The sequence below is a fragment of the Diadema setosum genome, chromosome 9 (assembly GCF_964275005.1).
Source record: "Diadema setosum chromosome 9, eeDiaSeto1, whole genome shotgun sequence".
Lineage (NCBI taxonomy): Eukaryota > Metazoa > Echinodermata > Echinoidea > Diadematoida > Diadematidae > Diadema > Diadema setosum.
Genome location: NC_092693.1, coordinates 5,953,917 through 5,978,774, shown reverse-complemented (window position 1 = coordinate 5,978,774; position 24,858 = coordinate 5,953,917). Strand labels below are relative to the sequence as shown.

General features: G+C 39.0%; 1 protein-coding gene across 1 annotated transcript in view; it reads left to right on the top strand.

Annotated features, from left to right (window-relative positions):
• LOC140232980 (neural-cadherin-like) overlaps nt 1-24,858 on the top strand; it is a 62,679-nt gene that overhangs the window by 2,551 nt on the left and 35,270 nt on the right. The window contains exons 2-4 of the mRNA XM_072313085.1: nt 21,412-21,597; nt 22,650-22,887; nt 23,957-24,170. Coding sequence (XP_072169186.1) covers nt 21,412-21,597; nt 22,650-22,887; nt 23,957-24,170 — 638 coding nt within the window. The remainder of the gene's footprint in view (nt 1-21,411; nt 21,598-22,649; nt 22,888-23,956; nt 24,171-24,858) is intronic.

Sequence of the window (24,858 nt, the reverse complement as noted above, 5' to 3'; positions counted from 1 at the left end):
ATACTACTAAAACTAATTAATTTTAGCCATTGAGAGTAAAAATAAGCATATTTATATGAACCATGTGAAAAAACTCAATTTGCATTGACTTTGTACACAAAATCACATTTTTGAGCCATTTTCGGTCTCACGTGCATGTACAAAAAGTTATGTAACTTCAGAACCGTACCCCCGGGCGCCACAAATTTGGCGTCAAAATGTGCGGGAAACTCGAAAGAAAAAAGTCATAGAGCATCGCGGAGAGAGCATTGCGTGTTGCAGAGTAATCGCGCAAAATGTCGAAGGGGGCCTTTTAGGCCCCCCCCCCCCCCTCGGTCTTTTTAGGGTTAAGTGTCAATGAAAAGTGGCTAGTGTTATGCGGTTATGCCTGTGAAGAGCAATATCAAGACAGACAACAGGGAGACCATAGAATCATTTATTATTTACACCCGCATGTACACCGTAAGTGATATGGTGCTGTGCTTGCTGTGATTGAAGGACCTCGTATAAGATTAAAGATAAAGAACTTATGAGGGTATACAGCTGTATACGTAATTCTTGTTTGCAGGTTTTGTGACTGTCTCAGCTATGTGTGAGATACACCATGTGGTGTTTAGTTACCCAATCACATGATATGATTTTTTTTTTCTTAATGTCATGCCTCTGCAATCAAGGGGATAGGACACCACTGACTTTAGATCTGAGATAGGCCTATTATAGTGACAAATTAAAGTTCAGTCAGCCATGTGGTAGGAACATTGCACACTAATGGATTTGAAGGGAAAGGAGTGGTTCATTGCCACTTGGTCTACTATCAGATGGTCTACTTCCCAGTTCGTCTAACACCACTACATTATATGGCTAAACTCACTTCGTCTACTATGAATTTCGTCTAAGGCCCATTTGGTCTACTTCTCACTTGGTCTATGACCAGTTTGGCTACTAATCATTTTGTCTAATGACCAGATGGTCTAATTGCAGTCTTGCCTCCTCAGACTTTTTTCCATTTTGTCTAATAAACTGTGGGTATTTTACAGTTAAAGACAAAGTGGGCATAGCCCATCTGGGAGTAGACCAACTGTTAATGAGGCAAAGTGGCAATTGGACTAAATGGTCATTAGACGAACTAGTTTTAGATGAAACAGGATTAGACCATGTGGGTTGAGACTAAATGGCTATTAGACAAAGGCCGAGTAGACCAAGTGATAAATCACCAAAGGAGTGGCTTAAAAAAAAAAAAAAAAAAAAAAAAAATGCGTAAGAACTGTACAGTTTCAGGTTTTTAAAACAATTTTTTTCATAGATCTTCACAAATCTAATGAAATGTGAGTAGAGTGGCTGCTTCTTTCTCCTCATTTTGCTGAATGACATCACCTACTAAAGTAATTCATTTTCTTCCGATAGATACTCTTTCCAAATACAGTTAGTACATGCATGCTGTACCAGTATTCCTTCAATAGGCCGGTTTACTAATGTATGCACAGATCTTTAATTTTGCACACGGCCGCAACCTCGGGCAAACAAAGGATGCGAGCCTGCACCGTCGGCTGCTGCAGCCGTCCCCGACACGTCCCCACATGTAGACTTACGTGTATGTTGTGTACATGTGTGCGATGCATCAACTTCGACTTTACCTCCTGGCATTTCGTGTGGCTCTAAATCAATTCCCAACCTTAGATGAGGGAAAATTCTGCTGTGATCAAACGCAATTTGGACTATAGTTTCGATTTTATTGAATTTTGGCTTCGATTTTGTCTTCAGTAGTTCTGAAAATGGGTGGAAAACACTGCTGCTACGGAACATACAACAGTATGACCGCATCACTTCAAACTTCAATGATTTTAAGCATTATGATTGATTATGAAATCTAAACTAGACAACGAATCTCTCATAATCGATATGTTTCCAAGGATTTTTTTAAAAGTTAGACTCAGACTGATTAGACTTCATGGAATAGAATGACGATTTTGACCTATTTTTCCATTAACAATAAGAGTTAGGGGGCCTAGCCCTATAAATAGACTAGATCTAGAATCTAGAGTAGATCTAGAGTAGATCTAGACGTAGACCTAAAATTAAAAACAAAAACAATGATAGACCTAACCTCCCTGACATTCGCAGTAGCCAACATTTATTTCCGCCGTTGACTTATTCATCACGACCCAGGTCTGGTACGTTGGTTTGTTGAGGTATGTCCGGTCGGCCTAACCTCACTTAGGAAAACACGAAAAGGGCTCGTGTCCGAAACCTCATTGAACTTCAGGCTTGAAACACTCCCATCCGCGAAAAGACGGTAGTCCTCAAATGACTTGTATCCCATATAGCTTTTCCAGTCATATTCAGTCCGATTGATGATCAGGTAGTTGAACACGTCAGAGTCCAAAATCTGGCATACTCTCGAAGTTGGATGTAAACCGAGCGAGCTTGTTAGGTTCGGAGAACGAGCAGCCTACCAGAGCGAGCTTCTCCTGCAGTGACCGGCCGGTGTCCGGCCGGGAGAGGTCAGGATCGATGGGCAAATCCAAATCGGCTACGGCAGTTGCACTAAATATAGTTTGATGAGTTTTTCCTTGTTGTAGCCGCTTGTGCTCACACCTATATTCCTAAAATACTCAGTTAATTCCCTAACTGTCCAATTCTTCCATGGCTTGCTCGAACTTTGGCTAGAACTTGAAGCTGACGCCATCTCAAAGCAAGATTAAATAGCAAACAAAAGTTGTCGATTATCCGCAGCGAGTAATGATCGTAGACAATACACGCGTGAATGCAAAAACAGTGTGGCGCGCGCGTCCGCGCTTATTTCGCTTGCCCGACTTAGTTACAATCACTAGGGTCGCGTGGGGTTGACGTCATTATGCATATCATTAGTAAACCGGTCTATTCTGCATGTGCTGTGAAAGTGTAGGCCTACGTGTTGTAGAAAACAAACTGTCACCAGTAATTACATTTTATGGTGTACAGAAGAGAAAACTTGTATGCATGTACCATTATTTAAAGGTCCAGTTTACCTTTGGGAGCAGTGATTTCAAAAATGTTCCAGATATCACATTTGATGCATATGTGTAGGTCTGTTGTATCATAAAACATCCTACCATATGAAATATTTGCAATAAAACCTAAAATATAAGGAGATATCAGGGTTTTTCTCAATAAACCGTAACTGTATACGGTTTAGTCTGGAAATGTTTTTATTATAACTATTGTTCACATTTTGTGTATTTAACAACACTTAACATCGATTATACGGATTCAAATTTTGACAGTGGTTGTTTTTATCCCTAACTCACATTTTAGAACTATTTTAAAGCACTAATGCTTTCATCTGCAAATGGTAAATTATGCCTTTAACACACAGACATCTTACACAAATGTATGATAACGTATCTTTAGATCTTTTTTTTTTTAAATAAAAAAACAAAAAATCCTGACATTGAGAATGTTTGCCATCTTACTTACAGTAACACAGTAAACTTCAGCAAATAAAAGTCAACTTGAGTAATAGTGTACACTGTGCTACAAAAATGTAGTCTGCATTCAAGATTTGCAAGTATTTTCTTGTACAACGTGTACATGGATATACATGTAGGTACTGCATACAATATGCAGTATTGAAAATAGCACACCCAGTATTACTACATGTCGGCTGACATTAAGAATGCCTCTACATTTGAAAGACTATTTGGCAGTTTGTCAATTTTTTCTTTGTTGGTACAGTACATATACCTCACATTGTAAATACAAACTCGTATCAGTGTCAGAAAGCAGCATGTATATGGGATAAGGAATATATTTGACTGTAAAGTATGCTAATGAAGAATGCTTTTCATACAAACACACAATGTACGCTACTCAAGGAGACAAATTCCTGCATGTCCCATCTATCGTCTATCAAGAGGATATTAAAATTCATCTGTAACTCCCCCCCCCCCTTCCGTGGTTGCCAAGTACAATCTCAATCACTCTTACATTGCTCAGACTGTAGAAATACCAATATTTACTCTGCCAGAGCCAGTGATAGGCACATTGTATGATAATGCTAAACAAATGCCATCAAAGTGTACACACTAAAGACTGCACAGAGACGTACAGTGGCTTGTACTGAATAACAATGTTGATAATGCAAATGACCTGATGTCATGACTAATTTTGTCACTCAGCAACATTTCCACATTATGCTACATAATTATGTACAAAAATGTGTATTTCTATAAATAATGCATGTGCAGTCATACTGCAACAGCACTTACAGTAACATGCATACAGTACATGTACACTAACAGTACTGTAGTACACACTGTATTTCAATATTTTGAGATTTATGGTGTTCTACAAGTCATTCTTGAGTCATTAAAAAAAAAAAAAAGAGTTTCCTAGCAATACCACCACAACTGATAAATACGACAATGTACAGCCATGTACTGTCTAAAATGTGCAGTACAAAAATGATGTCTGTGTACATGATGGTACACAGGCGCACAAAACAGTAGGCCCTATACGTCTGTAAGTGTAATGCTCAACAAATGCACTGGCGCTCCTTGTAATACTGCACACATTTCTCTGTGAGTAGGCTATGATAGTCCTTGAAATGAATTGTTCATAAACAGTGAGATTTTAAAAACTGTAAAATTATACAGACAGTGTGATACAATGTACTGGTATGTAACTTGAACAATAAGTATGAACACTGTGGCTATCTCCTTAACTCCTTAATTGCAGACTTTTGAAATAAACTGTGAAGATGAAATGCCTGCAATATCATATCCATACATGTACAATGTATAGTGTAGACCTTATGTTACATGTACAATTGTGTGTAACCAGAAGTGTCGTTATAAACTCCTTTCAAAACCTTGGTCCCGTTTCATAAAACTTGTTATCAGTAACAACGGCTACATTTCTATGACAAATTTGCTCTTGCAGCCAATCAGATGCAATGATTTTGGTAGCTTAATTATAACAGCTATCATGATTCGTAACTTGTTATTGATAACAAGTTTCATGAAATGGGGTGTGGTAGGCTTCTAGTTCTACAGTTTGTCTGGATCACTTGCATGAATTCAAATTGAAATTTGAATATATTCTGGAATATGTACTTAAATTATCAACAGCAACTGAACAAATAAAAAGGGATGGGGGGGGGGGGGGAGAACCTGCATCTTGCAGTACGAGAAGTAAATAGCACAAGCTGTACAAGTTTCAAGTCGCTGTACGAGTTTCAAGTCGCTGTTGTGACAGCACTGAACTTGAAGACTGCCATTCACACCTGTGCTGGAAAGTCACTCTGCGCCAATTAATCCCATTTAGGTGGCTGGCCCGGGCATCGAAAATAGCAGTCAATTAAGAGTCTAGCGCGGGTGGTGCAATGAAGCTGTCAGCGAGCCAAGTGATTGATATTGCATCTGCCCGCGGCGCCGGTAAGGAAAATATCACCCCCCAGTCATGTGTGTATATTGCCCAGTCAAGACTGTCCAGCAATGGATAGACAGGGTTTTAGGAAGTTGTAATATGTACAGTGTATCCCGATGTAATGTCTAGATGCACTTGTAGCCAAGGTGCGTATTATGTCGCAGCCTTTGCGGGGCAGGATCATGCAACAGATCTATCAGCATGCATGCATATTCTCAAATGGTCCTGGGTCATGTGATATGAATGAAGTCATGTCACTATAATGTTTTACCAGTCTGTTAAAATAGGCCATCATGCTTTTAGCCTGAATCACTTTTGGTTGTAGGAGGAATATAAATTCCCCAACCTTAGTGCAGACACACTTTATAGTATTACAACTTTCGATTTAAATCACAGTCAAGATAGTAGTGATGAGTCTGTGACTGCTCACATATTACAATGTAATTTGTAGATCAGGGCATGTTGGTATTGCGCCATTGTTTTGTGTCACTCTTGAAAACCCATAGTGCTGTATGCATGCCTTGTTTCTATCATACTTTGCTCCTTGAATGTGAAAGGCATAATCTATTCTGCATGTTTATGAATCATCAAGGGGGGGGGGGGGGAGGTAGGGTGGATGGTCTTGAAAAGCAGCAAGCCCTTTAAACTGAAATAGACAGCTCACATGTTGAAAACCCCTCTGTTTTTAATTTTAAAGTTCAATATCATAATTTGAAATCTATATTATCTCAGGACAACTGACAGATGCCTACAATGTACAATAAAAGCATTAAAAAGCATTAATATCAAGTGAATCTCTAGAGTCTCACCTTGATACCCGCTAATGACAAACTTTAGAAGTTTCTTATTACAATTACTAGTTAACTGGTACAAAGTGTACTACAAATTTGTACAATTGTATGGACAGATGGACTGTAAAAGCAAGATATTTTCAAGGCTTGAAATTTGTGCAAATTGGAGCTGATGGCCTGTTTTACAGCATGAAATTCTGCAAATTGCCTCTGGCATGCATACATAGTGTAGGCAAGAACTTTCGTGTGCATTGTAATTTTGCAAATCTTGGTTCTCTCGAAATTCACAAAATTGAAATGCATGTACAAACATTCATCGTTTTACGGTATTCTGTAGGGTGGCCACTGGGCGGTCCTGCTCTAGAGTAGAGGGCCACTACCACCCCTCTCGATCAAGGTGGAATGGGATTGTAGGATGTTAATTGACAAACAGCATCAGTTTCATTATGATTGGTCAGATGTTGAGAACATTGTGGGATTGTTACATTGTACGTGTTGGGATATACCGGTATTCACATTGCACATGAAACAGTGATATTGGTAGGGGTGATAAGCACATGTGAAAATATGCAGAAATGTACAATAATGTACATACAGTGTACAGTGTAGAATATTTTTATAAGTGTCCCAGATTTGGGACTTTTGCTGAATCAGATGCATACCATGTAAATTGTACAAAATGTATTGTACATTGTACAATATCCTATCATGTACACTGTACATGAAACACACACTGATGGCTCTTTGGCACCTTCCTGACTGTGATTTACATGTGAATTCAGTGGATTCTTGCCATCAACAAACTGCAGAAGTACTACACCACATTTGTACATTGTACCACCACTCCATCCGCTTTCCGAAATTGCTTGAACAACACGCACCATGGGGGATGCATGATTTAGAATTCATGAAAGGGGGAATACACAGGAACCAAATTTGTAGGCAGAACCAAAGGAACCAAATTGGCAGGTTTGATAGTGAATACCTTTGACTTGTGAAACTTTATGCAAAACAATGCAGCGGGGAGAGATCTAATTTACGGGAATGAGATTGACCCATAGGGGGGCCTCCTTGCCCTTTCATTACATCAGACATGAGCCTTTGGCTGTGTTAACAGTACTCAAGAATGCGACCAGTTGGGGGGGGGGGGGGAGGTGGTCGCGCATATCTACAACATGTCTGCTACATGTATCTCTGCGACTAGCACAGAGCTCATGAGAAAGGTCTCGTACACATGACGGTCTCTGTGTCTGTGATGCCTCACTGGGATCGGCGGCTTGGCAGCCTGAACTTCAAAGCATTCCTTTCTTGTCAACTCATTCATCGTGGTAATAGGGATTTGAAGTTTGATTTGTCTCGTCAGTTATTAACTTGGCGAATGAAAATATGTATGATAATACCATGTAGCATCATTTCTTTAGTTTTCAGACAAATATGTGTACAATGTACATATTAATGCATAAAATTTGATTTAAAAAAAAATAGAAATGATAAGATACATGGACACTACAGTGTATATCTGTCATGCTGGACAAGTACATGTACCTCTAAAAAAAATAATTATATTGATTATTCCTTGTGCTATGTACTGGTTTTACACGTAAGTAGTATCATGTCCGTGCACTCGGTTGAAACATGGCATGACAGTCTGCACAAAAAGAGTATTTTTCTGTAATCAGATATTTTGTTGTTATCATTATACCATAAGAAAGTTATTTGGATTTATAATGTTACAGTTTAGTTGTACAATGTACATTGCACAACATGCAGATCCATGTGTTTCAGTGTTACAATGTTTTTCTTTAACACTAGGAATAATGTTGCTGTAAAGTGGTATTTCGTAACCCAGTAACCCAGATGATGACTGCTACATTTTTACCAGTTTAGAGAAAATAGAAAGAAGAAGTAATTTTGAAATTGCTTGTATATACTGTAGTTATAATGCTTGTCTTGTCTTTTGATTGGATTATCCCTGTACGAGTTGTAGAGTCATTACAAGGTCTTACATATTACACAGTTCTCCTACCGGTAGTTTACCAATAAAATGTGCTTCTCTCTTTCATTGGGGGATAGGATACTTACATTGTACAAGTATAGAGACGAGTGATTGATTGTAGCAGATCGGTTTTGCCTAAACAGACTTGTCATTTCTTGTTGAGCGGGGTGCATATGGCTGGCTTGGAGAGGTGACAGGAAAATAAGCAAACCTGTCTTCAGAGCTATTACGGTGCGATCGATAAGACCCTTATCCCCGGCCGATATTTACACTGCCTCCTGGCACTCAAAATGTACTAGAAGGATCTGCTCCTTTGCTATTCTCCATGCGCAGCACTCAAACACAGCATCCTGCCTCGGGTTGGAGGCGTAGTATACAGTACATCAGTGCAGAGCTGCATGCAGCCATGTCTTCAATGTACAGTCTCTTAATGGCTTGTCTGCAGAGATTAAAAAAACTGTTACTACACACACACATCATGCTCACTGAAGAATGTTGTCACAGAGCACCTCTGTGAGATAACATATTAAATGCACATACATGTAAATGACATACAGTACTGTATACAATACAAAAATGTGCACCATTGTGCATATATGTCCAACTTATTACTTTTGATGACTATCAAATAGTGTTTGCATGTTTGTAATGGAGATAACATGATGACTTGGTAAGAAATGACCAAATACATTTATCATCAGCTGCAAGTATAAAAGAGTAATTTACCAAAAAAAAAAAAAGGCCTATACTTACTACTGAATAGTAAAAATAATTGAGCTACTGGTACTACTGTATGCGTTAAAAAACTAAATAAACGTATCTGTGCTACAGAACTTTGGATCATTTAAAATGTCATCTACTGTAGGCTTGGCAGCGAAATGTAAATGTGCCGAAACCGAATCATTTCGTACTGCAGCTTGGCTGATGTACAATGTAAAGTCGTGGCATGGTCCTCTTGAATCGTAACACATCTCCATTTGAGTCTAGTGCATGTGACCTCATGCAGGCAGCAGGCAGGCAAACATGCATAATGCAAGGCAGATTCAAGTCAAGAGCTGGTGTGAAAAGTTCAGAATAGGTGGACCCGAACCTGCAGTAGTATGCGTATTGCATTGGAGTAAACCTACGCCTTCTTTTTTTCCTCCCCTCTCACTCAGAAACGTTGTGGGGGCCAGTGATTTGGTAACTTGATGCCCTCCGTTCAGACCTCCGCATCTTGATGGTGCGGTGAAACAAAGGGGACGATGAGAAATCTTACAGGGTGGAAGAGGCCATCATCCTAAATACCAACTTGGGTTGCCTGAGCAATTGAGACAATTCGGAATTGAGTCTGTGCAGCAGGCTATTTGCCGTACACATGCCTGGGAGAGGCAAGAGATTACATACATAAACAGACCCTCTTTCTTGCGTATCATGCTTGAAAGACGTGAAATCATGGACATTGTGACAGCGTTTTATCGCGCAAACTTATACATGTACAATGTGTACAGGGCATGGGCTACAGGTGAACACTGTATACAATCTTCCATTATTGCATTCTGACTTTGAGTTTGACGTCAACTTCTACTACATACAGTAGTACAAAGATATAGGTCTACATCAAATTTACATAAATAAATTTGTACAATGTATGTTCCCTTTCCTTTCTAAAGTACCAATGGTATACCAGTACTGTATGCTTTGGGCCGGGGGGGGGGGGGGGGGGGGGGGGGGAAGGGAAATACCCGGTTGGTGATAAAGTGAGCATTCCGGCCTTATAAATCTTCAGTCATGTTTGCATGTTCTGTATTTTTAATCGTCTTATGGTCTGCAGTAGCTTTGAACAGTTTTGCTGTTTAATTTGTTGTTCGTGACAGTCAAGGGTACTACATGTACATGGACCTTTATGCAACTTTTTGGACATGTGGCAGCTACAGTACATGTCTCTGTGTTGCAGAGTTTGAATTGTCACACACAGAGTGTATATTACAGTACATTCATTATTGCGACAGTTACACCAACTGTATATCCATGGATGTTATTATAATGGTATACAACACTCATTTACATCGGCAACCAGTCATTTGCATTGTGGGCAGTGTGTATGAGCCTTGCGGTTTGTCAATAAAATCAATTGCTGTGACCCATGAAATCAATGGAGTGCTCAGCAGGACCCCACCATACCGAGCTTACTTTGCATGGCTATGATTTGATCCTGCTTTGGACGTATGCATGTACTATGCAGTAATCATGCGTACACATCCATTCCGGAAATGACCTGTCGGTGCCAATTGTAGGCAGATCCCATCAAATGTTTTCAAATGAAACCTTCATTAGTGTGTGAAGGCCTTCATGCAGAGAACACATATCGTACACATTTACATGCAGTTTCACACGATCGTCTCACTGAATACCAACAATTTTGTCAAAATCAAATCTATGTTTATCATGGTTATTTTAGCTCACCTGAGCCAAAGGCTCAAGTGAGCTATTGCGATTGCCCTTCGTCCGTCGTCCGTCGTCCGTCGTGCGTAAACTTTTTACATTTTCATCTTCTTCTTGAAAACCCCAAGACCGATTTTCATCAAACTTGGCAGGTAGCATCCCTAGGGGGTTAGGAACTCAATTTCGTAAAATGGGCACCATGCCCCACCCAGGGGGCCCCCAGGGGGCCCAAACCCCCAAAATTAAGGAATCTGTAAAAATCTTCTTCTCTAGAACCAGAAGTGATAGAGCTAAGTTAATACTATGAGTTAGTACATTGATGACTGTAGTTTCAAGTTTGTTCATAGCAAATCCAGGGGTGCCCCTCTTGGGGGCGGGGGGGGGGGGGGGGGGGGTTGGGAAGGTCCAAATGGGGGCCTGAATTGTACATTTTCAGCTTCTTCCTGAAAACCTCATGATGGATTTTCGTCAAATAATTTAGATTAGTGACTGCGTGAAAGGTGAACTTGCGATACTCAGGTGAGCGCTAGACCCGCGGGTCTCTTGTTTTTTCATTACAACAAAAAGGGCATGCAAATGTTTATTTCTATTATTACTGCATATTGTTTTTTACAGTTTTCTAAGCCAGAAATGCAGAAAATACAGTTCTGTGACATTTGCTCCTGCGACAGTTGCGCCCATGATATATCTTCACACTGAGCAAATTTAACAACAGATGAAAATATTGCAAACGGGAAGGTATTAGGGCGCTTACATTAGCCTCTGTGTCAAAACAGCGAAAACAACATCTCACAAAAATGTCTGTGACCTCCTCACTGGTGAAAATAGAGTATCTGTACCCGAAATAACAGCCTTTGCAGTAACAAAAAAGTAAGAATTAGGTGATCCGAGTATCCTCTCAGATCACCTTCTGTATCTGTACGGATTCTTTGTTCTTCTTCTTCTTCTTTCTTTATTTCTGGACAAAAGTTGTGTATCTACGTACTCAGAAAGTACTCAGAGTATCAACTTCAAACTCATACCATTAATATGTATCATGTCCCAAAGACGACAAATGTAATGTATCAATGTGATCAGTCGACCGTGACGTCACTATGACATCATTATATGAAAACACATTTTCATTCATATCTCATTAATGGAATGGAATTTTTCAATGAAATTTACGTCACATACATTTCAAGTTATGGGCATTTTAGTCATATTCTCAAAATTCATATTTTCTCTGAAAACGTGCGCGTATGCGCGCGTTGAAATATTTGTATGCTCAAATCGAGCTCAAATTTTTTTGCACACAATCACGACACAATCTTGGATATGTAAATTAGGGTCAAAGGTCATAAATGTTTCATCCTGTATCTTGGTAAATACATGTCCTATCTTTCCCATATTTTGCACACGTAAAGACCATGTTACAAGAATCATTTCATGAAATAACCATTTTTGGCTCAGAGGCCATCTTGTCTGTGCAAAGTGGGGTCAAAGGTCATATGTACTTCTTCCTGTAAAGAACAGCCCCTATCATCCCCATATTTTGCACATGTTTAGTTCATGTCACGTACATGTACATTATTTCATACAATAACAACTACAGTATTCATCGCATAATCGGGACAGGTTGGGAGTAGCAAACACAGCCCCTTTAAGCGGGGTGCCCGATTTCGCGATGAGCACTCACCATACACTAACGGCATACGACATGTACATTATGTAGTGCACACACACACATGCATACTGACGTACTGTACATGTACGTGATATATATGAATACACAACCACGCTACCCCTCGGTGCGACCCTCTAGCTGTCCCTGCATTCTCGCAATGATGTAGAGTAATCGCAACCGGGTTCTTCTTCTGTCACCTCTCTTCAAACACAAAATATGTGGATTAAAAGCTAGCACTTTCTTAAACATTCGTAGAATTCTTGGACACGTAGGGCGTTCGGTATCCACATATCCACAACCATGGGAAATGATTACCCAGAACTGATGTGGGAACGTCAATGAAAAGTCCTTCAATCATTCAATCATCACGGCTTGATTGTTTACTTGCTGCGATCAGTGCACTGTACATGTGTTGTAGCGATCTAGCTCGCCATATATACACATGTACAGAAAAGCGAAGGCGGGCAGCGAGCTGAAATGTACGTGTACTGGATGGACGGAGGTCAAAACACACCAGTCCGAAGCTTGCTTTGTAAGTTTGATGTAAACGACAACTGATAGGGAATCTTTGAAATATTGTTGTGGTATTTTGGTAGATTTTTTGTGTAAAATTTCAACAAAATCAAAGATCGCTTGAAGAAAAATTGTCCCGTTTATCAGAGGTCCCCGCCCGATTATCCAGTGAAAATAACGTGCATTGGAAATGTTTCTGGGAAGCGTATGTCATTTAAGCGAGGTTCCCGATTATCAGATGCCCGATTATGCGATGAATACTGTACTTGATCAGACACCATCTTGGGTATCTAAATTAAGGTCAAAGGTCATAAATGTTTCAACCTGTATCTTGGTGAGTACATGTCCTATCTTTCCCATATTTTGCACAAGCAAAGACCATGTTACAAGAATCATTTCGCAAAATAACCACTTTTTGCTCAGATGCCATCTTGGCTGTGCAAAGTTGGGTCAATGGTCAAATATACTTCATTCTGTATCTTCGTTATAGCGTATACCGAATTTGGTACCAAAGATGGCAGACCTGACTCTCTTTTCTAAATGAGAATCCAAATATCACACGGCCAATGTCTCTAAACACAGATGAAACCTATATGGTCATGCCTATTGCGATCAGGACTCGAATCATTGATTATAAAAAATTCGGATCACCTAATTTGTCAGTCTTGACAAATTCCGAGTCTAGTTTTCATTGTGTGTGTGTGTGTGTGTGTGTGTGTGTGGAAGAGGTAAGTACCTGCAGTCCCGTGTGTTAATTCATTACTTCCTGAATGAGGAAGTTGTTGAACCACAACCTGTAATTCTCTTGTCATCAGTAAATCATGAGGAGATATTAGAGTGTAGGCTTGCTGAGAGGGGCATACTCCCGCTAAACCATGAAGCTAGTAGCTTCATGCTCTAACTATTCCCGCAATATGGCATGTTTGCAGGAAACTTTTTTTCCAAATAGTACATAATCATAGGCAGCTGTCGTTTGGATAAATTGCATCATATATCATGACATTGTATACAACCATGTAACTCAGGAGTGGACAACTCAACATCTCAGTAACTACCACAGATGATAATGCACTACATGAGGTTACTATTAACACTCACTATAATTTGAATCTAGTTATTGCACGGTGAATATTTTTGCTCATCACATTTCATATAATCAGTTAACATACTATTGTACTTTGTACTTGACGTAAAAAATTAGTCTTTCTGAGCTGGAGGAAGTAAATTAGCTCGGTCTTGGCATGGAGCTATAGTGAGTATCTTACATGTAGAATCATTATTTGTAGCTCATGTAGCCCGTCTTGTGTCTTTTTCTCTTCCCATACTTACAGTGTATAGGTCTTAATTTTATAGTGATATTGGAAGTGCATTCTATTTTGTAGGTCCTCTGGGTTTTCACGTGTACAATTGTATACAGATCTGTACGTGTACAATTGTATACAGATCTGTACGTGTACAATGTAAGTTGCTGTGGTATATTCCATACCTTACAATGTACTTACATGTACATGTACACTGTAATTACCTTGAATACATTAAATTTGCTAGTGGAATAAACTATCAAACTTCCTAATTTATCACACTACATATCATTCCAGTGGAGTTGTCTTTCCTCTTCAGTTCTTAGTAAAAAATTATAATATTTTTCTAAATTTGTAGTACTGTACCACTGCATGTTTGATACCTATTTCACTGTGTCTTTTGGTGTCTTCAATACACTCCATGAATATTTCATTTGCTGCCTTCTTGATGTATGATAAAGAAAGAAAGAATCACCCACTACTTTTCTGAGTGATTTTCCTCAAATTACACATACACCTCAGCTGCAGCAAGTCTTTGTGCAATCAATGCAGTTGTGAATGAATGCACTTAGTATAATTTGAAATGGTCCCCCCTCCCCCCCCCCCCCCCCCACACACACCACAACATTCCAACTGACTTACACATGGCCTTGTTTTTCATGAAGGAGTCATTTGTATGACCTCTTGGCGAAGTTGTGGTTTTAGCCACACACTGACACCACCAGTCTGAGAAGTGGTATTTTTGGAGTCATGTTGGGGAAAAACTATCGTACATTGTATCAGGTGGTGTGTGTGTGTGTGTGTGTTATGTGTGTGTGCAGGTCACAGTCCATTCACTGCACTCTTGTTTTCACATATACTGGTAATCGAAAATACAACAGTGTGTTATAAAATTCCGTTTATGAATTATATGAAATATTTTTTGTACAAGTTACTTTTTTTTTTTGCAGACATTTGATACAGTTCAGTACATGTATAGTGTAATGTGACTTTGCAGTTTCAGCAGGAACTTAAATAGCGAAACTTACGATTGTGTGTACCATTTTTCAAGGGTGTAATGTCAGCTCATGATTACTGGGTACCATGAACTTTATTTTTATTTTAAGTTCTTCAACTTCAGTGAAGTCAGAATGGTGTTTGTTTTGTTCTGTTTTTGTTTTTTTGGCTGTGTCATATTAAAGTCAAAGTAGAGACAAAGTAGAAATGAAAAATGTGACAATAGCATTACAGGGATGGTACAATTTCAGTTGAGATGGGGCTTCAGGTTCCCAACATGTTTGAGGATGATTTTTGGAGATAATGAGAAACTCCTTATGAAATATGAAAAAGCATAAAATTCTAAGAGGAAGTCAAAGTTTATTTGGGTCAAAATTGGTCTTGAAATGGCTGAGATATCGAAAACAAAGGCGATCTCAATAAAAGGTGGGACCCACCTTTAATACTTACTGTAGGATGGCTTTGTGTTACTTTGTTTTTGGATATATCTCAGGTCTTTTCAAAACTGATTTTCATCAATAAACTGTGAATTCCACTTAGAATTGTATACTCTTTAACATTTCATAAGATGTAGTATCTCAGAAAAGAAAAAAGAAGTTAAAAGCTGAATCCTTACCTCAACCAATACTATACAATCCTTTTAATTCTTTCATACAACCTTTTGTAAGAAAAGTTTCTTTCCCAGATGATGTAGGAATGAGATTTACAGCACTGTGATCTCAATTTTGTGTGATCACACCTTTACAGCTTCAGGCTTCTATCTTCCAAGTTAGTTCAATTACATTTCCCTATTCCATAGTTTGTAATGCCTTTAAAGTTATCGTATAGTTTTGGTCGAGACCTAATTTCAGGTTTCTAACACTTTTTGGTAAGATAATGAGAAACCTCTTATGAAATATGAAAGAGCAGGCAATTTTATGAGGAATTCAACGTTTATTTGATGAAAATTGGTTTGTTGTTTTTGGATGTTTCAGTCATTCCAAACCTGATTTCATTGAATAAACTCTGAATTCCTCTTAATATGGTATGCTCTGTACTATACCAGTTAATCATCAGTGTTTTCTTGATATCTTGTAAAAAGTTAAAAGCCCAATTCTCATCTCCACATATACTGTACCATTCTTTAAGCAGTGTTCTTGAAGAAGAGAATTTCATTTTCAAAGGTGTAAAAATACTGTACATTTCATCTTTAGTGTAGACCTACTATGTTTGCATGCACATTGCTAAGCCTCTTGTTTTCACTTTTAGAAAGAGTTCGGAAAATGTGAACTTTTGAAATATCTTCTTTTTTTTTTTTTGTCTGCAAATATAACCTTCAGGTCCTACTTCAAATTTGGAGTGAGCAGGTTTTAAGATTCTTCTTAACTCTTTATGTGCCACGTTCGCACATCCAGCTCAGTCGACGGCGTGCCAACTTCGCATATTCTGCTCAACAAACAAAGCCGCCAAACCGATCGATAAATCGCTAATCACTACTAATCCCGCGGCACAATGAAAGTGTTTTTCGTGCTTTTGTTCCTCTCATATAGGGCTTGCATTTTATGTGCTGATTGACTATCAAGCGGTGTTCCCAACTAGATTTGCTCGTACATTCTAAGTTTATGTTACGGTTTTATGTGCAAAAGTCATGCCTTTACAGTAATGTAGCAACTGGTCATTCGAAAGAGAAATTGAAAATAGATGCGTCATACAATTTATTTCGAAACAAAGTTTGGCATTCCTCTTTAACTTTGGCCTACTATTATGCCAATCCTAACAGAAATTTCTAGAGGTTATACAAATTAGAAAAACAGAATTCTTCCTCAAAGCATGACTACCTTCGAGTCTCGGAATAACGTGGCACACAGGGGGTTTCCACGATGGCACATAAAGAGTTATTCTTGAGTAAAATACACACATGCACCGAAGTGAATTTAAACAGCCTGCTTTATTGCGACCATGCCTGCAGTGACTTATAATGGCATCACTTATGTTTCTGTAGATCAGGATCAATTTTGCTCCAAATGCTAAACGAAAAATGTCACTTAACTGAGCAAAGTACAAATACAAAGTACTTATGTACATGTACACAACCTTGTATATCTCTAGGTAGTGACGCATCTGATTTGTGTTTAGTGGAATGAACCTAGACATTATTCTTTTAAGAGTGTATTTATGAATTCTATCTTTTATTGCGGTACCATATACCTAAAGGCTAATTCTATAAACATGCAATATAAGTAATATAGGAGTAATAAGATTTTACATACAACCTAGGTCCATTCACATCCATCTTTGAAAGTAAAAGCTGTTCTCTCTGTAGTTACCTGTGAAATTTCGTGGTTCAGGCCATCTATACCGTACAAAAATGTCTTTTAAATACAATGTGTATATCTAAAGATATGCAATATATAGTAATATAGGAGTGATATGATTTTACATACAATGTAGGTCCATTCACATCCATCTTTGAAAGTTCTCTCTGTAGTTACCTGTGAATTTCTTGGTTCAGGCCATCTTCACCGTACAAAACTGTCTTTTGAATACAATGTGTACATATCTAAAGAAATGAAGTGTTTAAATGGCAAAACTGATATCACAATACATCCATTTTTATCAACTTGAGATGTATTTGAGATTGAACTTGCTGCAAGTGATTAAATGTATGTGATAATTTTAGTAATATCTTCAAAAAATCTCTTGACACGGTATGTCATTACTACATATTGTATGTTATGTAATCATTTAAAAGATTAGAATTTTCTCTAATTGATGATGACCTTACTTTGAAAACTTTGAAAATTTCATTTTCTGTTTTTTTTTACATTGAAACTTGTAAAATATTTGTATGTCTTCTTCCAGATGATTGCAAAGAATAGAAGGTAGAGCTTTACAATGTACAAATGTGTTCTGTGAGATCTTTCCAGCATCTCGAAGGACAAGTCCACAGTCTTATCTCATGGAACATGAAGGAATTTGGGTGTACATGTGTCTTTCTCTTTTCCCTATGGTGTCCTATCTCTTATCTATTCTTTTCTCTGATCCTGACTCCATGCTCTTTGTCTGTGCCGACAAGACAGAGTCCAAACCAACAAGCCTCAATTGTTTGTCAGACTGTTTGAATTGTTATTCCATTCGTTGATCACATAATGTGAACATTCTCTTATTGGAAGACAGAGAGAGAGAGAGAGAGAAAGAGTCCCCCCCCCCCCCCCAACAGAAAGACAAAAAGATGTGGAGGAGGAAAAGTCAACAGCATTACCAGTAGGTGGGGTTCTGTGAAAAGGCATTTCATGCACAGTGAGAAGGCCAGGATTCGGCTTGGTCTGCATTCTCTGTGTATGACTCATTGTACTCCACCGTTGCGTACATTGGCGTTGATTTACACTGTATACATGTTGTAGACTGATCGAAAAGAGGGGGGGGGGGGGGATGGTGCTGTTATTCTGCAGAGTTGTGTGTCAGTGTGTTTGTGTGTGTGTGTTCATGTATGCAAGTGTGTTCATATATGCAAGTGTAAGAGAGGGAGAGAGAGATTAAAAGAAACTTAGACAAAGCATGTCATTATGGTGGATGTGTAAGACGGGTCCTTTGCTTCTGCGGTATACCAGGTTCACTTGTACGGGTACCCTTTGTACCCCACATACAGTACATGGTATACCACACCTGGCAATTGTGTGTACAATGCTAACAGTGCATGGATGGTACAGGGTCTGACTGGTTGGGTAGATGTGCTGTTGATTTTGCAAGCACTTGATATAATGGTGGGGAATAAAAGGGGCTTGGGGAGTAGAAGCCTATCTCTTCTAAAAGATTCTACCCAAGATTGCAGCAAATATGTGATATTTTGAGGAGCAAAGAGTCCATATGATATCAATATCAAGTGGCTTCTGTGATGTAATGAGACTAAATGTAGATGCTCAGTCTCCGTAGGGTATTGCTCGGATCAAGTGGATACGTTACTGCGCTGTCTCTCTTCTGGAGCTCAGTGGGGACATTCATGCTTGAGTGATTAAGTACTGTCCCTTTAGCAGACAAGCCAACTTCTTTGTTCTATGACTAAAGAAAGGCAAAATGTACACAATGAGTTAGCGTCATCCTCTTTCAATGACACTACAGGTGTGACAAAGGAGGGGGGGGGGGTCATTGTGTATCCAATTCGCAAAGCCAGTGGAATGTGTGTGTATGGGGGGGGGGGGGTCTGCCTCTTGAATTGCTCCTGACATGCGCTATATATAGAGGGATTCTTTGGATGATTGTTGGGACAAGACAGATTGGAAAATTAACTGGGCTCCTTGTTATTCATTCATCCCTAGCCCAGGAAAGAGTGACTGGGCCCTGTCAGCATGGAGAATTTCCTCTTTGCCTTTCATGTCAGGTTAAAATGCTGAAGGAAGTCAGTGGAATGATTGATGGGACTATCATTGACTGGTTAGCCATCTTTCACTCTTTTTTTCACATCCTGCTACATGATGATCCTATCCGTTCGCAAACCAAAAGCAGGAATAGAATGCAGTAAATCTGCAAGTGACAACCCACTAAGAATTGAAAACGACAAAGAAAAGTATTTTTCGTTTGGTTTCATACTTGTAATTTTCATGACTATTACCTGTATTGTGTAGGCCTAATTCATATCAAAGAAAATGAAACAAGTAACAATCATGACATCTACATTGTACATGCTGCACTGCAGTTATAAAAAATACCAGTGGTAGTAGTCCACAATGTTGTGTTTGTTTGTGTGTGTGTACTTACATAAGCACAACAAGTAGAAATTGAAAAATAAACAAAATGTATAAAATAAAATAATTGACTGCCTATCATGCTGGTGTCTTTAAAAGTTTGAAGGAAAATAATAGCTGTGTAGGACATAACCAGGGGGAACAATTTGGGTTGAAATAGTTGTTTTATGCACATGCCTTATAAACATCTGTTGCAATGGAAGTTAAAGAACCATACCATCTGAAAAATTATGTCAAGGAAAGTATTGTACAGCTGTCACGTTGGCAGCAATGTTCAATACTTTCATCCAAATGAAATCTCAGGAAGATATCCATTCACCTTCCACTTACCAGTAGGACACCTGTTTAACCTTGCATTTTTTACCCCTTATACTCTGGCTACATCTAAGCCAGTAATCTCTGCTGTCAGTAGCTCCTTGCTTCTATCCAGCAACAAACAACTTGCTATTCATTTATTTGTGCATCGCATTATACATGACAGCCAATGGATGGACTTCAGTGTGGCACACAGCAAGTTCAAAGGGGAATATGAGGTCAGCACTGAATAGTTTCAATGCAGACTCCACACCCACTTTACAGACTCTCTACTTTTGTACATGTGTACACACGCTCATGTAGACAAACACACACACACACACACACACACACACAATTTTCCACAGTTGAGTAACTGGAACAAAAAAAAAAAGAAGAAGAAGTAAAATGTGTTTTTCAAGTTGATAAACAAAGCAGTGAAAAATACGTAAAATGTGAGAAGAGGGTTATATTGTGTGTATTGTGCTATTCCTATGTATGCGAACTCTTAATGACCCAAGATTGAGAAATTGAGAGAACAAAAACACTCGGTTAAAGGCATAATTTACCATTTGCAGATGAAAGCATTAGTGCTTTAAAATAGTTCTAAAATGTGAGTTAGGGATAGAAACAACCACTGTCAAAATTTGAATCCGTATAATCGATGTTAAGTGTTGTTAAATACACAAAATGTGAACAATAGTTATAATAAAAATGTTTCCAGACTAAACCGTATACAGTTACGGTTTACTGAGAAAAACCCTGATATCTCCTTATATTTTAGGTTTTATTGCAAATATTTAATATGGTAGGATGTTTTATGATATAACAGACCTACACATATGCATCAAATGTGATATCTTGAACATTTTTGAAATCACTGCTCCCAAAGGTAAACTGGACCTTTAAACTAAAAATCCTTTGTGACAAATATTTTTCAATGTCTTTTAAGAATTTCACTCATAGTTTATGTGTGTTTTGTCTTGTGGAGCCATAAGTGTGTATGAATAAAATTTTGATATCAATTTCTGTTTCTAATCATCACAAGCCATAATAAGCATAAGGTGTATGTAACCAGCAATTCAGATAAAGAAGTTACAGTGATGTCTCTCACAGTATTCATTAAACGCAAATTTGGATTTTGCCCGAGAAGTATCAACACTGTATATCCCATTATAGAGAGAAATTTGGGAAGAGTCATTAAGTTCATGCAGTCAGAAAACATCTTATTACATGATGTACATTAAATAACTAGTCATATTTACTGTTTTCATGTGTTTTCTCCCCCCCCCCCCTTCCTCTCCCTTGCTTTTCTGATCTGCAGATATGCTTGACACTCTGCGAGTGGTCTTCAGTATCCAAGATGCCGATGAGCCCCCTTACTGGACCATGGAAGTGTCCCCCTACATCGCCGTCGTACCCCTTGATGCCCCCAACCAGGCCTGTATCTACACCCTCACTGCTGCGGACATCGACGCGGGGACCGAGATCACATACTTTCTGCGTGCAGGTGAGTGTCCGGCCTATCTGATCGTCAAGCCCCAAAGCACATGAGCATATTTGGCTTGAGCCATGTCCTCAAGACATATGTCAGGGCTCCACACTAACTTTTATTTTTCGTGGCCCAAAGGCAAACATTCAACCTTTTTTGGTGGCCCGATCAGGCCGCCAAATTCTTCATTTCTGAAATTTCGGTGGCCCGACGTGCATTTTTGGTGGCCCTGGGCCACCGGGCCACTGTTAGTGTCGAGCCCTGCATATGTACTTGTATTCACATCAAAACAGAATAATTTGGGGACTGTTCTGCACGTGAAGATTTAATGTAGCCGATATAGATAAAGTAGACTCCATTATTAATGGTTTTTAGAGATTTTGCTGGTGTCATATTTAGTGATGACATTTGTGACTTCTTTGGCAATGTCTTTATGTGTTATGCATATCAAGTATGTGCTTTGTATAAGTACCATTAAAATTGTGGGACAAGCATTGGGCATCATTGTATTGGGAAATCATTGTATTGGGCATCATTGTCTTTGGAGCAAGAATGTACAATATACAGAGTAAGTATCTGGGAGCCATGTGAGATATCTCACTAATGTCAATTTCAGTTGGAGGAGGGAGATACAATATATCTGAGGAAATTTAAATATATTGTAAGAGTCATTGTAGTACAATTGTACATTTTGGTAGGCACCACGTCATACAGCAAGTGTTCAAGTAGTGTTAGTTCAGCAATATATTCTTTGTCATTGGTTATCACTGTTTAGTTTCCCGTGCACTGATAACTATGCCATGATTTTTCTACAGTACACGCTGTGATAGAAGTTTTTGCAAAGTTTGAATTTACTTGAGTGCATGATCAAGATGATAGTAACATATCAATGATAGTAACATAAACCATCTAGAACAAATTTCAGCTCCATTCTCTCTGCATGATGTTCCATAGGAACTTCATGTTGATACTTAGGAAGATATTTTGACACCATTGCATAGAGCAACAGCAAATCTGAACAAGACAAAGGAATAAGTCGATGACGACAATATTTTCTACCTCAATTTCAGGTGGAAATGGCTGGTTTTCTGTTGATGAAACTAGTGGATGCATCAACACCGAAGTGACGGCGGACACCAATTACGTGGCGAATGAGGAGTACATCCTCAGCGTGTATGCCAGGGGCACGAGGGCAGATGTATTCTCCGATGTCACGGCCTCCGTCTCTGTGTATGGTGGCTCATACCCGCCGCAATTTCGCGAGGATCCTTACGAAGCCTCCGTCAACGAGGCACAGGCCAATCAAGTGTGAGTTTAGCCCTGAGATATTCCCCTCTCCTGTGAGCAGACAAATGAATGAATCCAGACAAAGGAAATACTGGAAGTCAACCCAACCCCCCCCAAAAAAAAAAAAGAAGAAAAAACAAGAAAAAAGAAAGAAACAGCCTTGATTAGTTATCTTCCCACAGAAGTGTGGTTTACTATGCATTACATGAGCAGAGAATCAAATGTGCCTTAAATATATAAATGTAGTCAAATTGAAAAAAAAAAAAACTCTTTTGTACATCATGCCATATTCTCTGATGTACTAAACCCACAATTCACACACAGAGACACTGGTCAGCTCCAATAGAAGCTAGTGCAGCTCAGTAGATAAGACCATGGATTATCAAAGATTTATAAAGCTGTAGTTGTGGCCCTGTAGTAGGCATGTCATATCATCCTCACTATCCAATCCTTCAGGGGGACCTAACGCTGATGGTCCTGTGGCTGCTTGCTTGCAAGCATCCATTGCATCCTTACCATCCATGTCAAAGAAAAAAAAAGAAAATGCATTTGGATTATCAGACTCTCCTTCCAATAAGCCAGTTCGGAGACAGCTCATGGGTACAAATGACCTTTCGTTTTTCTCAGTTAGTTAGGCACTTCACTCAATTCAAAGCGACATAATGCTTCAGCTTGCCCAACATAGCAATTTATGGAGCTCGTATTCAAACAAAGAATGAACCTGATGTGAAGTCAAGTGAGCAGAATAGTTCGTCAATCAACACTTCGGGAAGCATCCATATCATTGTGCTGTATTGAATACATTAACAAACTTTTTCTGTTAACATTGCCAAATACCAGGCTTGCTGTCAGGTGGATGTACTGGCAGGCATCATTAATAAGGATTGCATGAATAATCATTGCATCACAGATACTTATCTGAGTGAATTTAAAAACCAACCTGTCTCTCAATACAAATGACCTCTTTCTGCTCATGCACAAACTGGATTTCCGAATTGGCTTATCTTGCCACATTTTCAGCCGAGTTTACTTGGTTTACTATACTCTCTTCCATACTCCTTACCCCCCCCCCCCACCCACCCAATCGCAGAGTCACTCAAATAACTGCAGAGTCGTTCAAGCGGAATGTGGCGGTGACGTATTTGATCATCGGGCCCGCGAATCGCCCCACGCACACCATCAACGCTCAAGACGGCACCATCACCCTGACAGAGCAGGTTTTGTATGAAGAGCTACCTACCTACTTCCTCACTGTTCAGGCTGTAGAAGACACAGCAGATGACCCTTTGACCTCTGAAGTCAGGGTAAGTCATCCGTAACCCATTAGTAACTGAACCGCTCAAAACTGCCCGTCTTATTACTTGGGAAAACGCCCGAAACTGCCCTTCTGTTTTGTTATAGCTTATGCTTTACCACTTTTTTTATTTTCATATTAACTATATAATTACATAATTTCAAAGGTCAACAAAAGTATGTTAGAATTACTTCTGTGACACACCGCTCTCTTGGAAAAGAGAATAGGCTTTCAATTAAACATAACGTATAACAAACAAAAATAAACGTGCAGTGAGCCATTTTACATAATTTAGAAAGTTGTCGAAATGAGAGTAGTATGTATTGCTGTACCTTCTGGGGAACAATAGGCCATTAAGTATGGAATCGTCAGTTGCTAAAGGGTTAGCAATGTACATAGAGTGCACTTGTGCGTACAAATAGCATTTGATTGGATATTCTGAATATTTTGTTATATGGTCAAAGACCATAATCTAGTAATTTAACCACACTTCCAGTCAAATAATTTAGGTGGCTATAAAATTTTTGAGTTTCATTTGCAATGCCAATTGTGTGAGCTGTGAATGCAAAGAGAAAGTATGCTGCCTCTAACCGGAATAATCCCACTTTAAGGTGGGTTATGACTGATTCATTACGACTACTGTGCTTTGCACTGTGCACAGCATTTACATGGGATCGGGATGTGCACTGTTAAACTCC